This window comes from Ceratotherium simum, chromosome 8, assembly GCF_057802395.1.
Source record: "Ceratotherium simum simum isolate JZ-2026a chromosome 8, ASM5780239v1, whole genome shotgun sequence".
NCBI classification, from domain to species: domain Eukaryota; kingdom Metazoa; phylum Chordata; class Mammalia; order Perissodactyla; family Rhinocerotidae; genus Ceratotherium; species Ceratotherium simum.
The window spans coordinates 67,876,768-67,902,854 of record NC_141907.1 but is presented as its reverse complement, the minus strand read 5'-3'; the positions used below and the strand labels follow the sequence as shown (position 1 = coordinate 67,902,854).

At 36.4% G+C, this 26,087-nt stretch overlaps 1 protein-coding gene across 3 annotated transcripts in view; it reads right to left on the bottom strand.

Moving 5' to 3' along the window:
* Window positions 1-15: 15 nt before the first annotated feature.
* COPS4 (COP9 signalosome subunit 4) overlaps window positions 16-26,087 on the bottom strand; it is a 39,270-nt gene continuing 13,198 nt past the window's right edge. Inside the window, exons 4-11 of one of the 3 annotated variants that reach the window (XM_087434518.1) lie at window positions 25,309-25,412; window positions 20,082-20,235; window positions 19,769-19,919; window positions 15,563-15,631; window positions 14,312-14,482; window positions 7,029-7,144; window positions 4,998-5,082; window positions 16-547 (exon numbers count right to left, since the gene is read on the bottom strand). In XM_087434518.1, coding sequence (XP_087290644.1) covers window positions 414-547; window positions 4,998-5,082; window positions 7,029-7,144; window positions 14,312-14,482; window positions 15,563-15,631; window positions 19,769-19,919; window positions 20,082-20,235; window positions 25,309-25,412 — 984 coding nt within the window. In that variant the 3' untranslated portion in view covers window positions 16-413. The remainder of the gene's footprint in view (window positions 548-4,997; window positions 5,083-7,028; window positions 7,145-14,311; window positions 14,483-15,562; window positions 15,632-19,768; window positions 19,920-20,081; window positions 20,236-25,308; window positions 25,413-26,087) is intronic. The other 2 variants (XM_004430898.3, XM_004430899.3) reach the window with 2 other exon arrangements.

The window sequence follows — 26,087 nt, the reverse complement described above, 5'->3', positions numbered from 1 at the left end:
AGGAACAAAACACTGTTTACTAATTAAAAACAAAGTACTACTTTACTTGGCTCACTTCTCCATTTATTAGAATAACCACATTTGGAGAGGCACAATGCACTTAAGTTTTACATGACTACAAAGTTATCACAAATTCCAAACTTTTTAGCCACGGATATTTCACTTACTCCTTTTAAACAAAAAGCTTTCAAAACATCTGAATTAGCTTGATACACAGAGACCCTGAATATATGGGAACTACATATTTTGAAATGCTTGTTACTTCCTGCTCTAATAATGTCTTCTTTAAATGGAATCCAGCATAAAAGAGATTGAAATATGTAAGGTCATGATGCAAATGCTTTGGAGAGATAGTGAAATTAATCTGTACAACATGGAAACAGATGTAGTGTGCACAGAAGTTCTGCAGGGATTCACTGAGCCATCTGGGCTTCCATGGCTTGTGCTGTCCATTCTGGTGCTGTCTGACTAATTTTCTCCAAAAGGTTATTCACTTGGAAACAAAGCGATTGGATCTGTTTGTCCCACGTTGGCAGGGCTTCTCGTGCTAAAGAAAAAAGGAATATTGTACAAAGTTGAAATTACTCCTTTGTCTTTACAGCAAATGTGAGTTAAAAGATAAATATACTAGCATTAATTTTTAAAAGTTTACTCAAAAAAGCGTGGCTAATAAAATTAAGCTAATTAAGCAAGTTAAGAAAAGTACCCATATCACTGACACAAGTATATAAGACAAAACCAAACCAAAAAATATATATGCACAGATACATATTATTATTATTATTTGTGAAAACAAAATAAAACCAACCAACCAAAGAACCTCAACCACAACCACAATACGACAGCTTCACTGAAGCCAACTGTCTCATCACCACCGTTTCCTGATTCATAAAACACTGCCACCTCCTGGGGAAAGTAAATTTATATATTCAAGGCTGTCTCTACTATGACTCTGAAGGATAAATACTCTAATATTTAAACCCAGAACAAAAAAACTCACCAGGAATACAGCAGGTTTTCCTCTATATCAGCAATATGTAGTTAGAAATAAAAAATTGGAGGGTAAATCTCAGCACCAAAATTTACAAAAATGGGCACAGAATTAAGGAAGAAAAAAAACCCTATAAAATCTTAATAAAAAACACAAAAATAACTTGAGTAGACCCAAATCACATTTCCAGATGGAAAGATGCAATTTCATAAAAATATCAGTCCTTTCCTATTAATATATAAATTCAAAGAAATTCCAAAGACACCCCCTTTTCTCTGTTTTGATTTCCAAATAGGACAAAATTACTAAAGTTAATATGGAAGAATTGATGTTTGAGAATAGCCAAGATAATTTTGAAAATTAAAACCAGTGGCAGGATTGTGGTACACCTACACAATGGAATATTATTCAGTCTTAAAAAGGCATGAAGTACTGACTACACGCTACAACCCGAATGAAACGTGCAAATACTATGTTAAGTCAAAGAAGCCAAAAGGTCACATATTGTATGATTCCGTTTATATGAAATATCCAGCCATCGATAAACCCATAGAGACAGAATACAGATCAGTGGTTGCCAGGGGCTGGGGAGAGGGAGGAATGAGGAGTAAGTGCTTAATGGGCACAGCTTTCCTTCTGGAGAGATGAAAATGTTTTGGAACTAGGTAGAGCTGGTGGCTGCACAACATTGTGAAAACTAAATGCTACTGAGTTGTTCACTTTAAAATGGTTAATTTTATGTTATATGAATTTCAACTCAACCAAAAAAAACTAGAGGGATAGGAGTTACTTTACCAACAGTAAAATTTACTATTAAATTATTAAATTGGTTTATTACCATATTGTTTACAGATCAGTGAACCAAATAGAATACAAAAATAGATCCAAATATATACGTGAAACCTAATATATGTCACAGACCAGAAAGGATGTTTTATTTAATAAATGATATTTGCAAAATTGGCAATCCATCTTAAAAAAAAACTAGACCATAGCTTTAAATTATACACAAAAATGAACTATAGACAGAATAAATTTTTAAATACAAATCAATAAGTAAAAATATTAGAAATTTTAGGAAAATATTACTTTTACCCCAAGGTGAAGGAGATCTTCTTAATCAATACAGGAAACTCAAAAGCCATAAAATTCAAAATGGACATATTTGGCTGCAAAAATTTTTTTAAATGTGTTCACGGTATACATTACCTTACAGAAACACAACTGACAGAATAAGAAAATATTTGCAACACACAGAGCAAACAAAGAGTTAAAATTATCATTAAGCCAAAAGCTACAGCAAATTGATACTGGGACATCTGAAGGAGAGGTGATGGGGGAAGGAAGAAAATAGACAAGAAAAAGTAACATTGATTCACAGAAGAGAAAATACTAATGGCCAATAGATGGAAAGATATCAAACTTCACTACAGCCAAGGAAATGCACAATAGAACAATAATGTAGTATTTCCTCCCATCAATTGGCAAAAGATAAAAAGAATAATAATAACCAGTTGTTGCTTCATTCTCTCATGTTGGTGGAAGTGTAAATGGTTTCACCTTTCTGGAAAGCAAACTGGTAGTAACTATTAAGAACCAAACTACGTATGCAACAAGGGATGCAACTTTTGTGACTCTGTTCTATAGAACTAAGTGTACCAGTATATAAAGATATGCACCAGGAAACCACTTGAATGTCCATCAACAGGCGAATAGTTGAACTTGATGAAATACTAGCTGCTATTAAAACAAATAAATTAGATTTATACCTACTGACTTGAAAATATGTCCATGGTACATTAACTTTTAAAAACAATTTGTAGAACACCATGTACTTTATAATGCCACTTAAAAAAAATCTCTATATGTTTTTACTTATCTGTATAAGCTTGTAGAAAGACACAGACTTTAGACTAATATTAGTTACGCCAGGGAGCTGGGATTAGAGGAACGGAGGTGGAAGTAAAAAGATATTATGAACTCTTCCTTTATTTATTCTTGTAATGCTTTGCTTGTTATTATGAGCATATTTATCATTGTAATTTTTTAAATCTAAGAAAACTAGAAAAAAATATTCCATATTCTATGAAGTTGGAATACATTAATTTAAGCTGTCCTTTCACTTGGTGACCCCATTTGCTATATTATTCATCATGTACTGTGTTTGTTTATTCAATACTTATTTATTTCCCACTTACAATGTGCGGGGCACTGAAACAGACTACCATGGAGAACAAGAGACTTTTGTATCTACCATTAGGAAGCTTAGCTTGGAAGCAGAAACTGACATTTAGACAAATAGCTACAGAAATGAAAATAATTATGATTAATGCTAGGAAGAAATTCAGGGTGACAAGAACATATAACTCGAAGCCATACCTAACCTCAGGAATCAGGAAAATCATTACTGAGTAACGTTGCTCAAACTAAGACATGGAGACAAATAGAACATGGTTGGAGAGGTTGGTTGTGGAGAGGGGTAGATATTTCGGAATGTTTGGTGTGGGAAGAATTTACAATGTTGGAAAAAATAAAAGGACCTGTGTGGCTGGATTGGAAAGAGAAAGCTATAAAGGATCATGCAGGATCTTTTGGAGACTTTGTAGAACTCTGTTCTACAAGCAATGAGAAAGCCATTCATTAGAGTGTCAAGGAAGAGAGTAACATGATTTAATAATTTATTTCTTTTTTCTGTTTGCATTTTTAAAAGATCACAATCACTCTGGCTATATACTAGGGCAAACGGACTAGAAAGGAGCAATTGTATATATCAGAAAAAAAGTTAAGAGGCTATTTCTCAAACCCAGAAGGGGTTATGGAGTTCAGAATAGGCTGGTGATAGTAAGAAATGAAGAAAAGTACATGGATTCCAGATACACCTAAGAGGTAAAACTGAAAGGATGCTGGGCAGCAAAGAGGAAGGGTCAAGGATAAGAAATGCTGGAGGGCCGGCCCGTGGCTTAGCGGTTAAGTGCGCGCACTCCGATGCTGGTGGCCCGGTTCGGATCCCGGGTGCGCACTGACGCACCGCTTCTCCGACCATGCTGAGGCCACGTCCCACATACAGCAACTAGAAGGATGTGCAACTATGACATACGACTATCTACTGGGGCTTTCGGGGAAAAATAAATAAAATTATAAAAAAAAAAAAAAAAAAAAGAAATGCTGGAGAAAGTGAACAATGCAGTTTTTCGATGGCTGGCTGGTTGGTTGGCTGTTGTAGGAGGCAGGTACAGAGGGGAGATGAATTCAGTTTTGAGAATATGCATTGTGAGACGCCCAGGAAGCAATTAGGTGGGAAAGACCTAGAAGTCAATTCGAGCCACTGGGTCTGGGACTCAGAAGAGAGGTTTAGACTAGAAAGGTAAATCTAAGCATTGTCTTCATAGAGATGGTAACTCAATCAATGGAATAGATAAGATTACCTAGGGAAACTTAGCAGAGTGAGGAGAAAAAGGGCTAGGAGTAAGCCTCAAGCAACCTCAATACTTAAATTTAAAGGCACTATAGAATCTACAAAGATGACTGGTAAGAACACCTGGAGAAGGAGGAGGTAAAGGAGAATGGGGTGAAGAAGATAACAGAAGTCAAGATAATGGAGGCCAGGAGAGGGAGCGGTTCAAAGAGGAGCAAGTGATCAACCCTATTCAACATGTTGAAAAGTCAAGATGAGGCCTGACAGATAAAAGGATATTTGTTAAAATGAGCTGCTGAATAGGAAATGTAACTGTCATTTCTACATGCCCAATACATGGTATGTGGTCAATAAATGTTTGATGAGTAAATGAATGAACTGATATAACAATTTACTGCAGAATAGAAAATGCTGCATTAAGTAGATTCATGAATATAAATTTGTAAAAATTACTTGAAATTATTTCTTTGGAAATAAGCTCATTCCAGTCATAAGATTCTGGGTCAAAGGAAACTGTTCAACATGTTTTAATCAAAAATATACAAACTTCACTGACATTTCATTATGACAAAAATAAACAAAGCTTCTTACTTTCAAAATGAACTATTCCATCAATCTGATCAATAAATCCATTCATACGTCCTTCTGTTATCATTTGTGATGCTATCTTTTCCGCCTGTTAAAAAACAAACAAACTCTCAGACACTCTAATTATCATCTCTAACTGTTAGTCACATATGATAAGAGAATTGAAAGCTCTTGGTTTAGCTACCCATCACTAAGCTTTACATATGTGTTCATCTGCCATTCATTACAAGAGTAAATCTTGTAAATCTCGGGCCGGCCCCATGGCTTAGCGGTTAAGTGCACGCGCTCCGCTGCTGGCGGCCCGGGTTCGGATCCCAGGCGTGCACCGACGCACCGCTTCTCCGGCCATGCTGAGGCCGCGTCCCACATACAGCAACTGGAAGGCTGTGCAACTACGACATACAACTATCTACTGGTGCTTTGGGGGAAAATAAATAAAAATTTATAAAAAAACAAAAAAAATCTTGTAAATCTGCCTATTATATCCCCCCCAATTCTTTCTGGGTACAATCCATTATTTTAAGTTAATTAGGATGTTTTTCTTGTTGTGAGATTTTAGACAAGAATCTAGCCCTCTGGGCCGGCCCCACGGCTTGGCGGTTGGGTGCATGCACTCCGCTGCTGGCGGCCCGGGTTCGGATCCCAGGCGTGCACCAACGCACCACTTCTCTGGCCATGCTGAGGCTGTGTCCCACATACAGCAACTAGAAGGATGTGCAGCTATGACATACAACTATCTACGGGGGCTTTGGGGAAAAAATTAAAAAAAAAAAAGAATCTAGCCCTCTTACCAATTTTTTCCTCTGCTCAAAATCAAACTAACAATTTTTCTTCTCACTGGGATCCAGACCTCAAAAAAACCACTAGTTTTTCTTATTTCATTTCCATTTTCATAGTGTTTATCACCCAAAAACTCTTTAAGAATATTTTTTAAGAAAAAACTGAAAGGAAGAATAGATTTTTAAATTTAAAAGGGAATTGAAAGAATCTAAAAGACAATTAAAGGAGAGCAAAAGGTCCTCTACCTCACGCCTAAAGACATATCTCATTATACTGTATGTAAGCAAACTGGGTGGTGACTTAGTCATTTTAGTAATTCTGACCATCTTCACAATCAATCTTAAATCACTCCTGAACAGTGACTAGCATTTACTGTTAAAAACATATTCACTTCCTTTAGTCTCAGCAAGGGATCATGCCTCAAAGCCTAAGAAAGCCTGTTTTAAGCGTTAACTGAAGCCTTGGTTCCCATATTGTTCCACCTCCTTTACTGTGTATTGAATGTGTATATGTAAAGGAATTGTGTTAGAAAATACTAAATTAAAATTTCACTAACAGATAAAAGGGGATTTGACCTATAACTACATCACTTTAAGGTTTGCAAGTTAGGTAAAGTTCAAGTTGACTGCTTGCTTTTACCATTATTTAAATTTACAAGAATGCTTTGTAAATAATACCTGAAATATCCTCTAAATATTATTGGTACTTTGTTGGAATTTATACATAGCCAATTAAACCCTTTAAGAATGAAATTAATTCCCTAGTAACTCAGTCAACTTCTTAAGTTAAATTGAGCACAGAAGTCACAATGGAATAGCTTGGAGTATCACCATAGTCATTCTCTCAAAGAGATGAAATATTTAACCTTTGAGCCAATCCAGGGCAGAAAAAAGAAGTAAAGCATGTATCGAAATCTTAAGTTAGTCATAAATCAGAAACCACTAAGAAGTGGATTTAAACAGACACCAAACAAAAATATTCTCACAAAACGGATATCATAACCTGGAACCCCTTTAAGATTTCCATTCTAGGTCACTTTATCAAAAAATATAATTTACAGAAACCAAAAAACGTAGACAATTCCATTACATTACCATTTTAACATTCAAATAATTTATTTCCATTTACCTAAGGCTTTTTATGTGTATTTTTGTTGCAGTTGCCAATACTTATCAATTATATATTTTATTTTCTCATTACATCAATAGTTTAGTCTCTTAGCTTCCTTTTTATGTATTGGAAATAAGAAAATACCTTAGCTGCAGGGATCTCTAAAAGAGCTCCAAGTTCTTCAAAGGTAATATTATTATATAATTTGCTTGCAGACAACAAATTGTGTTCAATAACAGCTCTGTCCAAGATGCTGGAACCTTAAATAAATATAAATAAGACAGTTGTAATTTTGGCACTGTTTTACACTCTTAAAAGATGCATCATGGGGCTGGCCCGGTGGTGGAGCGGTTAAGTGTGCAAGCTCTGCTGCTGTGGCCCGGGGTTCAGATCCCGGGCGCGCCCCGACACACCACTTGTCAGGCCATGCTGTGGCGGCATCCCATTTAAGTGGAGGAAGATGGACACAGATGTTAGCCCAGGGCCAATCTTCCCCAGCAAAAGGAGGAGGATTGGCAGCAGATGTTAGCTCAGGGCTGATCTTCCTCACACACACACAAAAACAGATGCATCCTTTTTTTCCTGAAATTTCTAGGCATGTAATAATTTATAATCATTGTCTTTATTCCTATCAAAATTTAAAAAGTAACCAAAATGCCTTATTTGATACAGTTTGAATAATATACAATTAAATACAAATAACATATTTAGAAAATGAGTGATTGGCAAGTAGCTACTAACTAGCTGAATGGATTAAACCCTTTGGGTTTGGGGTTTTGCTTCCTTAGGCTAGCTGTCAGATTCATTAACTTTTCTTTTCTTGCTACAAGCATAAACTTTTATTAGCAAGTAGCAGCAAAACAATCACGCAACCTGTTCTACAAGCTTGATAAAGCCCCTGATCTCTATTCTTTTGGGCACTCCATAAGCACCTTACTCTGAGGCAAACGTGAGAAATGTTTGGAAGGCAAGATCTACTAACCTTCCTATGAGAGATTAGGCATAGCATCCTCCCTTAAGTGAGGTAATACAGGACCTGACAAGGTTCTGGACCTAAGACCCCATCCCGAAGGTGTTTTACTGCTGGACTCACACAATTCTTTTTTTTTTCCCCCCAGTTTTATTGAAATATAATTGATATATAACATTGTATTCGTTTAAGTGTAAAACATAATGATTTGATATATGCATACACTACAAAATGATTACCACAATAAATTTAGTTAACATCTATCACCTCACATAGTTGCACTTTTTTTTTCTTGTGATGAGAACTTTTAAAATCTACTCTCTTACTAACTTTCAAATATACAACACCGTATTGTTAACTATAGCCACCATCCTGCACATTACATCCCCAGAACTTATTTATCTTACAACTGGAAGTTTGTACCTTTCGACCACTTACCCATTCTTATTTGATGTTTCTGTTGAGCACTTATTACAGGCCAAGTACTATGATAGTGATACCAGCTCAAGACAAGGTTGATAAAAGGGAAGTCATATTGCAGAAAAGAAAAACCCTATTGTAACTTTGAATGACCTCTGACAAACTAACCCAGCTGGATGTGCACCCTCCAGGAGATGTTACAACCCGTGCTTGTGCACGTTCCTCCCAGCTGCGATGAGATGATAACTTTGTTCTTTTGAGTTCCTTAGGAATGTGATGACTCCCAAACAGAGAATCTATGCTGATAGCCATCATCAATGAAAACTGAAGGATCTGGTGTGGCACTCCCAGTCTGTAACACCAGAAGGTCAACATTCCTAACCCCCTCCCCTATAACCCAATGGCCTATATAACTGCTATAAGATTTTGTGGCCCCTTAAGATCGTTCTTTGAGACATTAGTCAACCATCTTCCCCCTTGCTAGCAAGCTGTAATAAACTGCCCTGTCTTTTCCACTATGTTGCCTCTTGATGATTGGCTTTTGTCTCGGGGCGAGCAGATAGTGCTGGGGACAAGATATACTTAGAGCCCCCAAGGGAAGTATTCTGTGAATCCCTCTTTCTTGCAACGTTCCACGTCTACCTATACTCTTCTAGTTAACTCCTATCTCTTAACTCCTCTCTCTCAGTCTCCCTTGCTGGTTCCTCCTTCTCTCTCTTACCTCTAAAATTAGAGGGCTCAATTTTACACCCTCATCTCTTCTTTCTTCCTATATTATCTCAATACCATCAATATGCAGATGCTTATCACATACCTATCTCTAATCCAAATCTCTCTTTTGAGCTTTTTTATAGATCCACTATCTAAATTACATCTCTACTTGTAAGTTTTATAAACATCTCAATTTTTAAAATATATATATATATTTTTTTTGCTGAGGAAGATTTGCCCTGAGCTAACATCTGTTGCCAATCTTCCTCTTTTTTTGCTTGAGGAAGATTAGCCCTGAGCTAACATCTGTGCCAATCTTCTTCTATTTTGTATGTGGGTCGCTGCCACAGCATGGCCGACAAATGGTGTAGGTCCCCACAAGGGATCCAAACCCGCAAACCCAGGACACTGAAGCAGGGCGCGCCAATCTTAAGCACTATGCCATGGGGTCAGCCCCTACATATCAAAGTTAATATGCTCAAAAGAGGACTTCTTGACTTCTCTCCTCAAGTCTGTTCCTCTCCCAGTCTACTCCACCTCAATAAGCAGTACAGCAGGCCAAGGGAGGAGAGGATGGGGAGTTAATGCTTAATCAGTACAAAGTTTTACTTTGAGAAGATAAAAAAAAATTCTGGGGATGGATGCTGTTGAGTCACAACAATGTGAAGGTACTTAATGCCACTGAACCATACCTCTAAAAATGGTTAAAATGGTAAATTTTATGTGTATTTTACCACAATTTAAAAAGTAGTACAGGGCCGGCCCTGTGGCTTAGCGGTTAAGTGCACGCGCTCTGCTACTGGCGGCCCGGGGTTCGGATCCCGGGCGCACACAGACGCACTGCTTCTCTGGCCATGCTGAGGCTGTGTCCCACATACAGCAACTAGAAGGATGTGCAGCTATGACATACAACGATCTACTGGGGCTTTGGGGGGAAAAAAAAAAAAAAGTAGTACAGCAATACACCCAGTTGAAAGGGTTATATCTTTAGATGGGGGGAAAAAATGAAAGATAAAAATGTGGTATTTTTTAAAATCTTATTTCTCAGAATTATTTATGTGGTAAGTGGGAAAATTATTACTACACTAATTTAGCAGCTCAGAAATAGGAACAGTGCTTAGCAGTGGCAGAACTGAAATTCCCTAAAGGTGAAACATAAAAATCTATGCATCTACATGCTACAGACTGACTGAATGTTTGTGTCCCCCAAAATTCATATGTTGAAACCTAATTCCTAATGTGATGGTATTCGGAGATGGGGGCCTTAGAAGGTGATTAGGTCATGAGGGTGGAGCCCTCATGAATGGGATTAGTGCCCTTATAAAAGAGACCTCAGAGAGCTCCCTCATCCCTTTCACCATGTGAGGACACAGTGGGAAGATAGCCATCTATGAACAAGGAAACAGGCCCTCATCAGACACTGAATCTGCCAGCGCCTTGACCTTGGACTTCCCAGCCTCTAAAACTGTGAGAAGTAATTTTCTGTTGTTTATAAGCCACCCACTTTATTACAATTTGTTAAAGCAACCCAAATAGAGTAAGACAGTACAAAAATCAGTTGTATTTCTACACACCATCAGTGAACATGCCAAAGATGAAATTAAGAAAATACAGTTGTCTCTCAGTATCCAGGGGAGATTCGTTCCAGGACTCCCCATGGATACCAAAATCCATTGATGCTCAAAATTCCTTATATAAAATGGCATAGTATTTGCATATAAACTATGCACATCCTCCCATATATTTTAAATCACCTCTAGATTACTAATAAAAGCTAACACAGTGTAAATGCTGTGTAGATAGCTGTTATACTGTATTGTTTAGGGAATAATAACAAGAAACAAAAGTCTGTAAATGATCAGTATAGACGCATCTATCTATAGGCCTGTCAATCTGTGGTTGGTTGAATCCACAGTTGGTTGAATCCGAGGATGCAGAACCCACAGATACAGAGGGCTGACCATAATTCTGTTTGAAATAGCTTCAAAAAGAACAAAGTACTTAGGAATAAAAATATAAACCTCATAGTCTGAAAAGTACAAAACATTGTTGAAAGAAATTAAAGAAGACCTAAATAAACAGAAATACATGGAAGACTTAATATTGTTAAGATGGCAATACTCCCCAAATTGATCTACAGATTCAGCGCAATTCCTATCAAAACCCCCACTGGCTTCCCTGCAGAAATTGACGAGCTGATCTTAAAATTCATATGGAAATTGAAGGGACCCAGAAAAGCCAAACAATCTTGAAAAAGAACAAAGTTGGGGGACTTACACTTCCTAATTTCAAAACTTACTACACAGAGCAACCAAGACAGTGCAGTACTGCCATAAGGACAAGCATGCAGAATAAGAGAATAGAACTGACAGTCCAGAAACGAACTCTCACATTTACAGTCAGTTGATTGTCAGCAAGGGTGCCAAGACAATTCAATGGAGAAAATAGTCTTTTCAACAAATGGTGCTGGGACAACTGAAGATCCACATGGAAAAGTATAAAGCTGGACCCCTACCTTACACCATATATATAAAAATTAACTCAAAAGGAATCAAAAACCTAAATGTAAGAGCTACAACTATAAAACTTTTAGAAGAAAACAGAACAAATCTTCATGACCTTGGATTAGGCAATGGATTCTTAGATACGACACTGAAAGCACAAGCAACAAAAGAAAAAAACAGATAAATTGGACTTCATCAAAATTAAGAACTTCCGTGTTTCAAAGGACACCACCAAAAAGTGAAGAAACAACACACAGAATGGGAGAAAATACTTGTAAATCATTTATCTGATAATGATCAGATCTAAAACATATAAAGAATTCTTATAATTCAATAACAAAAGGGCAAATAACCCAATTAAAAAATTGGCAAAGGATCTGAATAGACATTTCTCTAAAGATATACGAATGGCCAATAAGCGCAAGAAATGGTACTTAACATCATCAGCCCTCAGGGAAATGCAAATCAAAACCACAATGAGGTATCACTTCATACCCACTAGGATGGCTAAATCAAAAAGACAAATAATGACAAGTGTGGGAGACAATACGGAGAAAATGGAACCCTCACAGAAAGCTGGCAGAAATGTAAAATGGAGCGGCTGCTTAGGAAAACAATCTGGCAGCTCCTTAAAAGACTAAGCACAGAGCTACCATCTGACCCAGTAATTCTACTCCTAGGTATATAACCAAGAGAATTAAAAGCCTATGTCCACACAAAAATGTCTACATAAATGTTCACTGCAGCATTATTAATAGCCAAAAAAGTGAAAACAACGTAAATGTCCACCAACTGACAAAGAAATAAAATGTGGTACATATAATAGAATATTATTTTGCAATAAAAAAGAATGAAGTACTGATACATGCTACAACACAGATGAACCTTGCAAACCATACACTAAGTGAAAGACGCCAGTCACAAAAAGCCTATATTACATGATTCCATTTATACGAAATGCCCAGAATAGGCAAATCTATAGAGGAGAAAGTAGATTAGTAGCCATGTTGCACAACTCTGAGAATATACTAAAAATCATTGAATTATAATTTAAAAAAATAATAACTGTCTTAAGATTGCTAGCCTAGGATTGTAATGCCAGTAAACACAAATGTCCAAGAAAGATAAATAAGCAGAAAGGTCTAAAATGGAAGAGGAAGACAACAAAACATCTGCCCTCTGTATCAAGTTCCATGTGAGAAATCTGAGAATCATTTGTGTCCTCCGAGATCCTAGTGAGCACCCTTCTTTTTAGAAAAAAAATATCTAACTGATTATACCTTTTCATTTTTCTTTCACAGCCAGAAAGCTCAAAGTCCAATCTGCAGCTCAGCTGTATCAATTCTGGAAACTTTTTCTTAATTATCTAGCTTTTAACTTGTCTGTCAGACATTTTCTTGCACAAAGAATTTAAAGCTACTCAGAAAAATATACAGAACAAAAGAGAATTTAAAAGTAAAAAGCAACAATCAAAACACACATTATTTACAGGTGGGCTACAAATTTAATTTTAAGCTTTCTAGTAGCCAACCAAAATAAGACAACCAATTGGTTTACAATTCACAGGGTGTTCAAATAAGATAAAAACCAACTGCTCAGGAAAATCACAACTAATCCTAAGACTGTAAAAGAAATTTTCCTGAGGATATGCATAAAGAATATCCTACAGAAAAAACACTTCCTGGGCCGGCTCTGTGGCTTGGCGGTTAAGTGCGTGCGCTCTGATGCTGGCGACCCGGGTTCGGATCCCGGGAGCGCCCTGAGGCACCACTTCTCCCTCCAACACGAGGCCGGGTCCCACGTACAGCAACTAGAAGGATGTGAACCTATGACATACAACTGTCTACTGGGGCTTTGGGGGGAAAAAACTGAATAAATAAAATCTTTAAAAAAAAAAAAAAAAAAAAAAAAAAGAAAAAACACTTCCTTTAGACAGAAAGATGAGAATCACCTGTTTTGTTTCTTAAAGTGCAATTAAATAAAAGAAATTCAATGGGAGGTCAATATAATCCCTTCACTGATCTGGTTTAATTCGGGGCTGTAATATTGGGTAAAGTGTACACCCTTCAGCCAACCCCTACATAAATGACTCTTTCCAGCTAAATTCTCCTCAATATAGGATGATAATGAATCCCAGGCAGTGGGTCTAATAGATCTGCATGTTTATCTTAACCTTTTCCAGGTTTCTGATGGTCTACATCTATATTTTAGTATCATGTGTCTTATTGTTATAAGCTACTTTAATACCTCTGTATACAAACATACTTAAAATAATTGATGTTATGAACAAGCAACTATTAAAAACTTATTTCCTGGCAAAGGCAATCTGACTTAGGTATATACATCCCTTAGCTAGGAAACATGACACCAATTTCTATTCTTATTGGCAACACTTTCACCCTGAATAACCTTGGGCAAGTTACTGTGCCAAATTTTGCTCTATCTAAAATAGATAACTATGGATAATTATGCTCTGTTACAAACTGATGCTTAAAATTAATTAAGGTACTTAATCAAATGGTTTGAGTTTTTAAAACTAGTCACTATAAGCATATCCTATAATTCTTCTGCCCTTACACTTTCCAAAAAATGCATTATTCCACAAAATACTTTCCAATAGGGCTACTTTTATACTTCAAACCCATATCTGTGTATGATACTCATCTTCAGTCAATATAATATTCCTTTCTTAAAAAAGGGAATCATCAAGTGTTATGTAAAAATATTATAGGAAGATATCAAGATGCTTCAAATTTAACATACTTTCCACTAACATGTACCTAAATATTTACTACCACACACTTAGAAGACATGATCATTACCGTCAGCTGTAGTTGCTTTTTGGTGAGGCATCAGCATGGCAGCAAATTCTTGAAGTTGATTTCCTCTGATGATCCTATCTAGGTACATTTTCTCTAGGATCCCATAAGCAGCAAGTTGCTGGCACCTTTCATCCTTAAAAAGAGTAGCTAGCATCCGAGAACGCTGCTGTCCTAAGGGAAACAAATGAGCATCAAATATTCTCACCATCTATTTCTTCAATGAAAAATACTGCATGATCTATTTTTTGCCTACTAAAACATAAAGTTGAGTCTCATTATTTGCAGCGGTTATGCTCTATAAAGTTGCTGCCATCGCTGAATTTGTGAATGTTCAACTGCTGCTCCTAGGGGAAATACAGGGTTAGGCTCCTGTGAGCCTCTGGTCATAACATTTTTGTCAGCTGATCAATAAGTCACACCTTGTTTACGTGTGTTTCTGTTTAAAGCCACCTTATTTAATATATATTGATGATTCATTACATTGAACTCACAGCCAACATGCCTTAATTAAGCTTACCTAACACATGTATTTTCTCCACAAGGTGCATCACAGACTTCCTACACTTAAGAACTAAAGAAAGCACGTCAGCACTATGCTTAGGGGCCATTTTTAACAGTGAAATCACCAACAAAAAGCAAAAAATCTGAAAATCATAATATTAAATTGACCACCAAAGGGACACTTGTTTCTAGTACGAGGGCTGAAACAAGAAGGCAGAGGGCCACCTTGTTCAACCTCAGCTCGAAACATAAGTCAGGGGACTCCGAGTTTTTGCTACTCTGCACAAGTCTACAAATGACTGTGAAAGCACAAGCACTGATTTTGGGGTTAGCGAGTAGGCAAATTCACAAATATGGAATCCACGGATAATGAGGATCAACTGTACATTCATATGTGAAGAGTAGGGTATCCACCAGCATGTTATGAGAAGTTCAAATTATAGGTAATTATTATTTTCTTCTTCTCGCTTATTTGTATTTCTATAATGAACACACATTCCTTTGGTAATAAAAAAATTACAAAAGATGAACAAACATTTCTCAGATGGGAAACAATATTCAGAGTTTCAATTTATACTGTCAAGGGTCTTTAAATAGTGAAAAAGTGCATAACAATTGATGACAATAAAAAAATCAAACTAATGGAAATAATTCTATGAACAAAGTTTTTCTAATTATTTTCTAGCTCTGTATACTGAAAGAGCCTAGTATACTGAAAGAGCCTAATACACCCAGTAGCAATGAGCATACCTAGCATCCCAATCTTGGTGTCTTCATTAAAAGGAACTAGGGATCCTCGAAAAATAGCTGATTTCAAGTCTGGGGCAGGAAAAATACAAGAAGAACCTAAGGCATCTTTTATGCTACAATGCAGGCAACTATTCAAAAACTAATGGTGCCATGTCAAAAAAGACATGATCTGGTCATACTTGGGACAATGTGAGCATCAAAAAAATTACAAGTATAATTTACTATAACCAAATAAATAAAAAACGGAGTCAAATATACAAGAATCTTCATAGCAGTACTAGTCCTAACAGACAATAAGAAACTACCTAAAGGCAATAGGATAAAGAAATTGTGGTATATTCACACTATGGAATACTACAAAACAATGAAAATGAAGAAACTATAATTATGTAGCAAAATGGATAAATTTCATAAAGTTGAGCAAAAGAAGCAAAACAAGAGTATATATGCTATATGATTTCATTTATATAAATATAAGAAGCAGGCAAAACTAATGTATACTAGTAATTGCTCTCGGGGGTGGGGGTTGGGGCTAGTGGCTAGGAGAAAGCATGAGAGAGGCTTTCAGGGTACTGGTAACAGTGTTTCTTGTTCTGGATACTGGTTACATGATGATGTTCATTTCTGACAACTCATCAAGCTGTACACTTTTGATATGTGCACTTTTCCTGTGCGTATGTTATACACACAGAAAAATAAGCATAAAAAAAAGTCCTGAGTGATAATAAAAAAAGGAGAAAAAAGAAAATAGAAAGGAAAGTTCTTACAGAAGAATAGTACCTAACAAATGCAGAAGAATAGAATTAGGAGTAAATCACCCTTTTTCAGCATACAATATAATAAATGATCCCGGCAAGGATTATTAATAGATACTAAATTATTGCAAGGAAGTCAGGGAACAGGATTTTTGTAGAGTGTCAAAGTAGCACCCCACAAATTATTTATAAAATGCAAAGAGGAAAACGTACCCTTTACAGTGGAATCTCTACCTTCACTAAATGACCAAACTCAGCACCACTAATAGTGGGACAACCTGACATCATGCTCCCTCTGATGTGATGCAACAGCAAGTACACCACACAGCATCACTATGAGGTATTGCTAGAAAAATTTTAACCTGAACTTGATTTAACGTTTGGCTAACTTCCAGTTTACAGAAAATACATGGAATTAGGAATAAACAAACAATATTTATCAAACAAATCTAGAATGAAGGACATTCTGCACAACAATTTCCTTGAACTAGTCAAAAGGTCAGTATTTTTTAAGTGAGGAAACTATACAATGTTATACGTCAATTATATCTCAATAAAGGTGGAGAAAAAAAAAGTGAGGAAACTACTCTAGACTAAAAAGAGTCTAAAGAGACATAATCACCAAATGCCACATATGAACTTTTCCTTGTTAAGGGGAAAAAAGGCAGTTATAAAAGATATTCCTGAGACAACTGGAGCAATGATAATATGAACCAGATGCTACATTCTATAGCGAAATCACTTGTTAAATTTTTTAGGGATGATAACGGTATTGCAGTTATGTAGAAAAATGTTCCTATTCTTACCAGATGCATGACGATATATAAGGAGGGAGTGTCATGATGGCCTCCAACTTACTTTAAAATGATACATCAAAAAACATGGGGCGGCGTGGTGTGTGAGAGAGAGACAAAGCAAAAAGCAAATATGACAAAATGCCAGGAGAGACAGGGGGAAAGTAAATATGATAAAATGTCAGGAAAATTTAGAAAAAGAATAATGAAGGGAGAGTAGCCCTGCTAGATAATAAAACATAAAGCTACAATAATTCAAAGAGCATAGTACTAGTATATTCATAAATAGGCTAATTAATGGAACAGAATATTATGTCTAGAAATCTTACTATAATGCATTTCAAATCAATAGGGAAAAAAAGATGTATTATTCAATAAAGGATGCTTGGTCAAATGACTAGCCATTAAGGGAAAAAAAAAAATGGTCAATTCCCTATCTCATTCCTTACACTAAAACAAATCCAAATGGATTAAGATTTACAAGTAAATTTAAGAAGCAGGCAAAACTAATCTATACTAGTGATTACTCTTAGGGGGTGGGGGGGGTTGGAGGTAGTGATGAGGAGGAAGTGTGAAGGTAATACATGAAACCCTGAAGCTGCAATTCTCAAAGGGGGTCCCCAAGACCTTTTCAAGGGATCAGTGAGGAAAATGCCACTTTTTTTTAAAAGACAAAGACATCCTCTGCTTTTTTCACTGTGCTGACATTTGCACTGGTGGTGCAAAAGCAATGGTGGCTAAAACTACTGGTACCACAGCACAAATCAAGGCAGTGGCACCAAACTGTATCGTGCCACACACTCACAGTCAAAACAAAACAGCCAGTTTCACTTAAGAATGTCCTTGCAGCAGTAAAAATTACTTTTGTTAAATTCTGACACTTGAGAACACATCTTTTTGATATTTTGTGTGACAAAATGGGAAATGCACATAAAGCACCTCTGCTGCAAACAGAAGTACAATGGTTCTTGTACTTGGGAAACACTGCAAGCTGAACCAGTCTTTTTCTTCCATAGACCACCATTTACTTGAAATAGAATTGACAAATTATGGTTTTTCAGACTTGGGTATCTGGCAGACATTTTCTTAAAAATGAGCAAAGTGAGTCTGTCACCAACAACCAACAGTATTTGTTGCCCCTGATAAAATTAAAGTTTTTGAGAAAAAATTAGAATTTTGGAAAACTTGTATCTGCCACCATGAGCTGGACAGCTTTCCAATGCTTAATTTTTTTTTTTTTTTTTTACGAGATCAGTGGTAATAGATTCAAATGTAATTTTTCTATATTGTATAACAAAGTACGTCAGTATGTGGAAGTTCTGTATAACTCAGTGAACCAATATTTTCCAACCAACCAATACACGATGGTACAAAATCTTGCATGTGTAAAAGATTCATTTAAAGTGCAAGAAGGACCAAGATTTTACATAATAGAGTGCAAAAGGCTCATTGATGTGGTTTCAGATGCCACATCACAACTAACCTATAAGAAACTATACCACTTGTCAAGTTCAGTGTAGTATCAAAGAAGATTATCCACAACTATCTGAAAAAGCCATTAAGTATGCCTCCTTTTTCCAACTACACATCTCTGTGAGGCTAGATTTTCTTCATATACATCCCCTAAAACAATACAACAAAACAGACTGAATGCAGAAGCACCTTTAAGAATTCAGCTTTTGTCTATTAAGCTAGACATTAGAAAGATTTGAAAAAATGTAAAACAATTCCATTCTCCTAACTTTTCTTGCTTTGGGAAATATATCTTTTTATAAAAATATGTCCTTTACGTTTATATGTAATGGATCAATTATTGTTACTTTTAAATGAATTAAAAAATATTTTTAAAATCTCTCATTTCAACTTCTAATATAGCAATCAATAGATATAACCTACATAACCAAAAGCTCTCTAGGGTTCTCAATTTTTCAGAGTGTAAAGAGGTCCTGAGACCAAAGGATCTGAGAACCTAAAGTACTGGAAGAAAACATGGGGGAGAATTTACATAATTTCAGAGCAGGGAAGGCCTTTCTAAGCAAGTCAACAAAACCCAGAAGCCAAAAAAATAAAAGATTAATACACTTAACTACATAAAAATTAAAAGTTTCTGCATGTCAAAAAAGTTATAAACAAAGCCAAAAAGAGATGACAAATTGGCAAAAAATTGTCAATTTTTTAATATACGTGAAGAGCTTTTATAAGTCACCAAGAAAAGGATGAAAACTGAAAAAATGGAGGCTGGCCCGGTGGCGCAGTGACCACAGCATGGTTTGACAAGCGGTGCATGGCTGTGTGCCCGGGATCCGAACCTGCGCATCCCAGGCCACACGAACTTAACCCCTACGCCACCGGGCCAGTCCCTCATAACCATTTTTTTTTGGTGGTATTTTAGAACTAAACGTCATATTCTCTCTCTTACTATTCCTAACACAAGTTGGTAATAAACTAACACATGCATATTTAAATTTTATTAAAGTTACCAATCCATTTTATTGCTGTTTTTAAGTGTTTAAATGTTTAAACTTAATATATCCTAATTGTATTAATAAGACAACCCTTTGAAGAATAATACTTCCTTGCTAAATCCTCCATTAGTAACCTGAAATTATTAAGCAAAGTTAATTGACTATTCATTAAAGCATAAATGATGTGTTTACCTGCTGATGCTAAGATGGTACAGTGCAAAGCATGTTTTAAGGCCTCTAGTCTTTCACTTTCATGCACTATTGTCTTGTAAGAGAGCTCATTGTACCTTTGTGCAGCTTCAATGAATTTTCTTCTATAATCAAGAACACGTGCATAGCATACCTACAGAGGGAAAATGTTTTAAATAGGGGGAAAAATTAAAAAGCAAAAAATAAAAAAGAGACAATTTCTAATACATAATAGCATTTATCAGATGTTCTGGAGCATCTTAGTATAGTAGGATTCTCCAACACAAAATTAATTCCAAATCAGCTCATCTGTTACCTTATAATGTATCTGTAACTGTTCGTTGGTTGATTCATTCTGAAGCAATGATGCTCGATTTATGTAAGCCTCTGCCTGGACTGGATCATCATCTTCCAGATATAGCCTAGCAATCTTCAGGTACGTCTCCAGTTTATAATCTACATTGTACTGTCTAGGATAATAGAAAAACACAGAATGACAAATATTTTATCAAGAAAATTTTTAGGCATGGTAGAAAATAATTATATAATATACATATAATTATACGTTTTTTCCTTATATATATTTTCTTAATATAAGAGAATCAAACTTTTTATTGCATTATATAAAAGCTAAAAAATATTTGTGAAATAAGTTTTATTGAATTTTTATTTTTATCATTGTTGTTCACATTTTATTTTAGCTTCTTCTAATCCTCAAATAATCTCACAAGTAAAAGGAAAAATTTTTATTTTTATCATTGTTGTTCACATTTTATTTTAGCTTCTTCTAATCCTCAAATAATCTCACAAGTAAAAGGAAAAAATGCCCAGTTCAGGGGTATATCATATACTACTACTACTGATAGTACTATAAATGAGTACAACCATCCTGGAAAACAATTTGGCAATATGCCCTCCAACAATCCTTTGAATCCTTTAAAATGCATTTACTGTATGCACTATATTTTATCCACTATACTTTACCTCTAGAAAATAAATCCTATGAAAATAATCATGGATGTGCACACATATGTATGTGCAAGGATATTCATCTGTAAAGTTAATCATAAATATCTGTAATAGGAAGAAAATGAAAATCACCTATTATGATATTTATGGTACTCAATTAAGTTGTGGTACATAAAGACCATAGAATAATATATACATAATCATTACTATGTGAAAATAGTCATCACATGTTTTTGCTAAGTGAAAAAACTGGATAAAACAGTATATAAAAAACCATTAAAATGTATTTCTATACACATATATCAAGACAGTAATAGCAATTATCTCCGGGTAGTGGGTTTACAAGTGGTTTTCATTTTCTTCTTTACCCGAGTAGTCACATTTTATGCAAGAAATATATAACTGAAGACCTCACATAACTCAAAACTCACATAATTCAAGATTAGTCTTCACAAAAAAATTAATCCTTTCTATTTACCAGCAAAAGTGGTGCCACCATGTGGCAAGAACAGAGTTTACAATTCACTTGGCCTCAGCTTTGAAATTAATTCTTCACTTTCTAAATTTTTTATACTAATTCAAATTTTTCCATAAGCCATACTTTATTAATATTTTGTACTATATTATTTCCATTCACAACTCAAATTTACATGAAATGCTATAAATGGCACTATACTTTCAAACTTTTCCAATTTTATGCCAAGTGTGCTTATTCTATCTATTACTTTCATAATCAGAATGAATCATTTTTTAAAGAAAAAAGTTCTCAATCAGGGCCAGCCCAGTGGCATAGAGGTTAAGTTCGGGTGCTCCGCTTTAGCAGTCCGGGGCTCACAGGTTTGGATCCTGGGTGTGTACCTACACACCGCTTACCAAGCCATGCTGTGGCAGTGTCCCATATACAAAATAGAGGAAGATGGGCCAAGCTCAGGGCCAATCTTCCTCAGCAAAAAGAGGAGGATTGGCAATAGATGTTAGCTCATGGCCAATCCTCCTCACCAAAAAAAAAAAAAAAAAAAGCTCTCAATCATTTATCCAAACCCTACTTTTAATCACTTTAACTTGTTTAGGAAACCACTGAATTTTCAGTTCTTTGGTATCCTCACAGATAAAGATAATGCTATAGTACTATCAAATGATAATTACCATCGCTACAAAGAACAATATCTAATTTTATATTTATTTCAAATACCAGTGAATATAAATCGATTGCTCTGTGCTAGGGAGAAAATGCTCCAGACAGAATAAGACCAAAGCAATTAAGAAAACCCAGCCTTTTCAAACTATCAGAAAAAAAAAAAATTAACAAGAGGCCTTGGACAGCAAAATTCAACATCTACATATGAAGGCTTTTTCATAAACTGGCTGCTTTTTCAAGGAGCATCACTGCCTAACAATAAGTAATGCATAAAAGGCAAGATGCCTGAAGTAGTGTCTGCCTCATCATCAAAAATATTACTGAAGACAAAAAAAGAATCTCTCATTCACCCGGTCAAAGAGTAGAGAAGCAGCTGAAATTATTATTATTATTTTTGTGTGTGTGAGGAAGATTAGCCCTGAGCTAACATCTGCTGCCAATCCTCCTCTTTTTGCTGAGGAAGATTGGCCCTGGGCTAACATCCATGTCCATTTTCCTCTACTTTATATAGGCCACAGCATGGCTTGACAAGCAGTGCATGGGTCCACGCCCAGGATCCAAACCTGCGAACCCCGGGCCGCCAAAGCAGAGCCTGCGAACTTGACTGCTACACCACCAGGTCAGCCCTTGAAATTATTTTTAAGTCATTCACAACTGGTATTTTTAAACTTGCCAATTGAAAGGGCAAGTGTGTTTAATAATATAACCAAGAGTCTCACATCTTTCATCCTTGTGCAGTATACTTTAGAGGAATGTTTCATAAAGAACTATAAATGTTTTTAAAAATACATATAAAAAGGTAAGATTGGTTGAATAAGAGTTACAAACTATCATCTTAATTTTTACTATTTTCCCATCTCACTTTCTCTAGTATCCCAAACCCAACAATCCATTGAACCCACTGTGACTTCCAAACCACTGATCGTATTACACTGTTACTGTCTTTTTCCCCTTAAAGGCCTCACTTCCCTCCACAGCTAGCTTAACTCCTATGGTCAATCATTATAATCACTGAATTGCATATGCGCTCACCTTCCTTGTCCCTCTCTTGCTGTCATACTTGGGCAAAATCATAACTCAGTTTAAACCTAACAGTTTGTCCACTTCTTTCCTGCACCCATGAATTCTGATGGAGAAAAACACCCAACCAATCTGACTGATCTCATTTTAATCACTATGACCTTCAAATGAGCCCTTAATGCTGCCAAGTATTCTATACATTCCTAGTTCATTCACTGTCTTACTCTCCTAGAGAATTTTTTTCTCATATTCTTGCCTCTCCTCAACCTCACCACTCCCACCTCCATCCACACTTCCAGCTGATGACTTTGATTCTGACTTCACAAAGAATACTGAATCAAAGAGTACTTGCACAAACTCCACCACATCACCAATATCTGCACCCACATACTCTGTGTTCCTGGCTGTTACCAAGGTTACCGGGGGCTACTCTGTCCATCAAGGAACATGTGGCAATGTCTACAGATATTTCTGATTGTCACAACTGGGGGTGGTGATGCTACTGGCATCTAGTGAGTAGAGGCCTGGGATGCTGCTCAACATCTTGCAATACACAGAACAGCCCCCACAACAAAGAATTATCCAATCTAAAATGCAAACAGTGCCAAGGTTGAGAAACTGTGCTATAGAGAAACTCTATGCCTCTATCTAAAGCCTATCCCTCCACTAGATTCCTTCCCTCTTGTCTACTCCTGCAAGAATACTCTCCCCTACTCTTTTTTTTTCCCCTCAGGAAGATTTGCCCTGAGCTAACATCCATGCCAATCCTCCTCTTTTTGTATGTGAGCCGCCACCACAGCATGGCCACTGACAGATGAATGGTGTAGGTCCACGCTCAGGAACCGAACCCAGGTTGCCAAAGTGGAGCATGCCAAACTTAACCACCAGGCCGCCAGGGCTGACCCTCCCCTACTCTCTTATATCAAATTTTTGCTTTCCACTGAATCATAAAAGAAAAAATAATCTCTTAACCTAGCCTCTGCTGTCATCTTCTACCCTATTTCTCTGGTCCCTTTTGTGAAAAGTTCCCCAAAGAGTTGCCCATATTCACCATCTCCAATTATTCTCTTTCCATTCTCTCTTAAACCACTCCAATCAAGCTTTCACTCTCACCATTTCACCTAAATGGCTTTTGTCAAGGTCCCCAATGACCTCCACTACTAACTCCAATGGTTAGCCCTCACTCCTCATCTTATTTGACCTATCAACACCATAGCTGATCACTCACTTCTTCTTGATACATTTTCCTCATTTGGCTCTAGGACACCACACTCCACGTTCTTCTGGTTTTCTTCTTACCTGAATGGACAATCCTTCTCACTTGCTGTGTCTTCCTCCTGCCCCTGACCTGTTAAGTTGGAGTGCTCCAGGCCTCAGTACTTAGTTCTCTTCTCTATCTATATTCCCTCCCTTGGAGATCTCATCCAATCTAATAGCTTTAAATTCTATCTAGTTACCAATGACACCCAAATGTGTATCTCTAGGCCCAGACCTCTCTCCTAAACTCTAGACTAATATATTCCACTCCCTACTAGATATTTCCACTTGGTTATCACACGCCTAAAATGGAACTCGTTCTCTTTCCTCAAACTTATTCTTCACCACTCAGTAGATGACAACTCCATCTTTCCAGTTATTCAGACCAAAAATCAGGACATATCTTGGCTCTTTTTATCACACTCCATATCCAAGCTGTCAAGAAATCCTTAGCTCTACCTTAAAAACATATTCAGAATCCGACATTTCTCCCACAATCTCCATCTCATCTGCAGTAGTGTATAAGCATCTTAACTAATGTCTCTACTTCTATTATTCTATGCTGATTTTATTCTCAACCCAGTAGTCAGAATGATTTTTTAAATATAAGTCAGATCATGTTAGTCTTCTGTATAAAACTCTCCGATGGCTCCCCCTCATTTCACTTAGAGAAAAGCCAAAGGCCTTACAATGGCTTACAAGACCCCACATAATCTGGTCCCCAGTACTCTCTGATCTCATCCTCTCTCTCTCCCCGCTTTGCTGACTGCACTCTACTCACACTGGTCTCCTTGTTCTTCTTAAAACACTCCAAGTGTGCTCCCATCTTAGGGCTTTTGCTCTAGCCATCCTCTCAGAAGACCTACTGTTACTCTTCCCTCAGATAGCTCACAGTCACTCCCTCACCTCCTTCAAGTGTTTGAGAAGGTGATATTAGGACCACCCTACCATTCCAATCACCCTACTTAATGATACAACCTGTCCTCCACTTTGCCCCTTACTTTTCTTTTCCCCATACTGCTTATCACCTTCTAAAAATAAATCCTACAAAATTTATTTACTTATTAAATTGTTTATTATCTCTTCCTGTACTAGGATATAAGAAAAACCATAAGTGAACAATTATATATTTCCATCCAATATCCACTATTTACTATACTTTTGTCCTGTTTCCAAAGGAATTCCCACCAACACTTGGGCTGCATTTCTCCAATCTTCTTCTTTCTCATATATGGATGCAAGATGCTGTCTTATGGAAGCAACCTGGAATAGTAGGTATACTTATTAAATTATTTCAACTGACATTAGTAACTAATTAAAATACATAGCTAAGTTTATCTATTATGACAATGCTCTCATTCAACATATTAAGCTGGCAAGTAAATAGTAAAAGTTTATCTAGACCACCCAAATTTTTCTATGAATTTTACATTCATAGAGTATCAAAATAATGAACTAAAATAGTACATTTCTGCAATGTGGATTATGGCAATAATTTAAATAGTAAGTTTTGCTTTTACATTACTGCATACATAATGCTCGAGTTTTCCTATATTTTCAGCGTAATTAACAATTTTACTGATTTTAAAAAGTTCTCTTCAGGGCCGGCCCCATGGCTTAGCAGTTAAGTGTGTGCGCTCCGCTGCCGGCGGCCCGGGTTCGGACCCCGGGTGCGCACCGAGGCACCACTCCTCCAGCCATGCTGAGGCCGCATCCCACATACAGCAACTAGAAGGATGTGCAGCTATGACAGACAACTATGTACTGGGGCTTTGGGGGAAAAATAAATAAATAAAATCTTTAAAAAAAAAAAAAAGTTCTCTTCAAAAAAGAGTAATATTTCGTTCACAAAATCAAATTGTAATATATGAGCAAATGTCAGCTGGAGTTACAACATCCTAACATTTATTTGATTTTACATTGTAAAAAGCTGTTTGG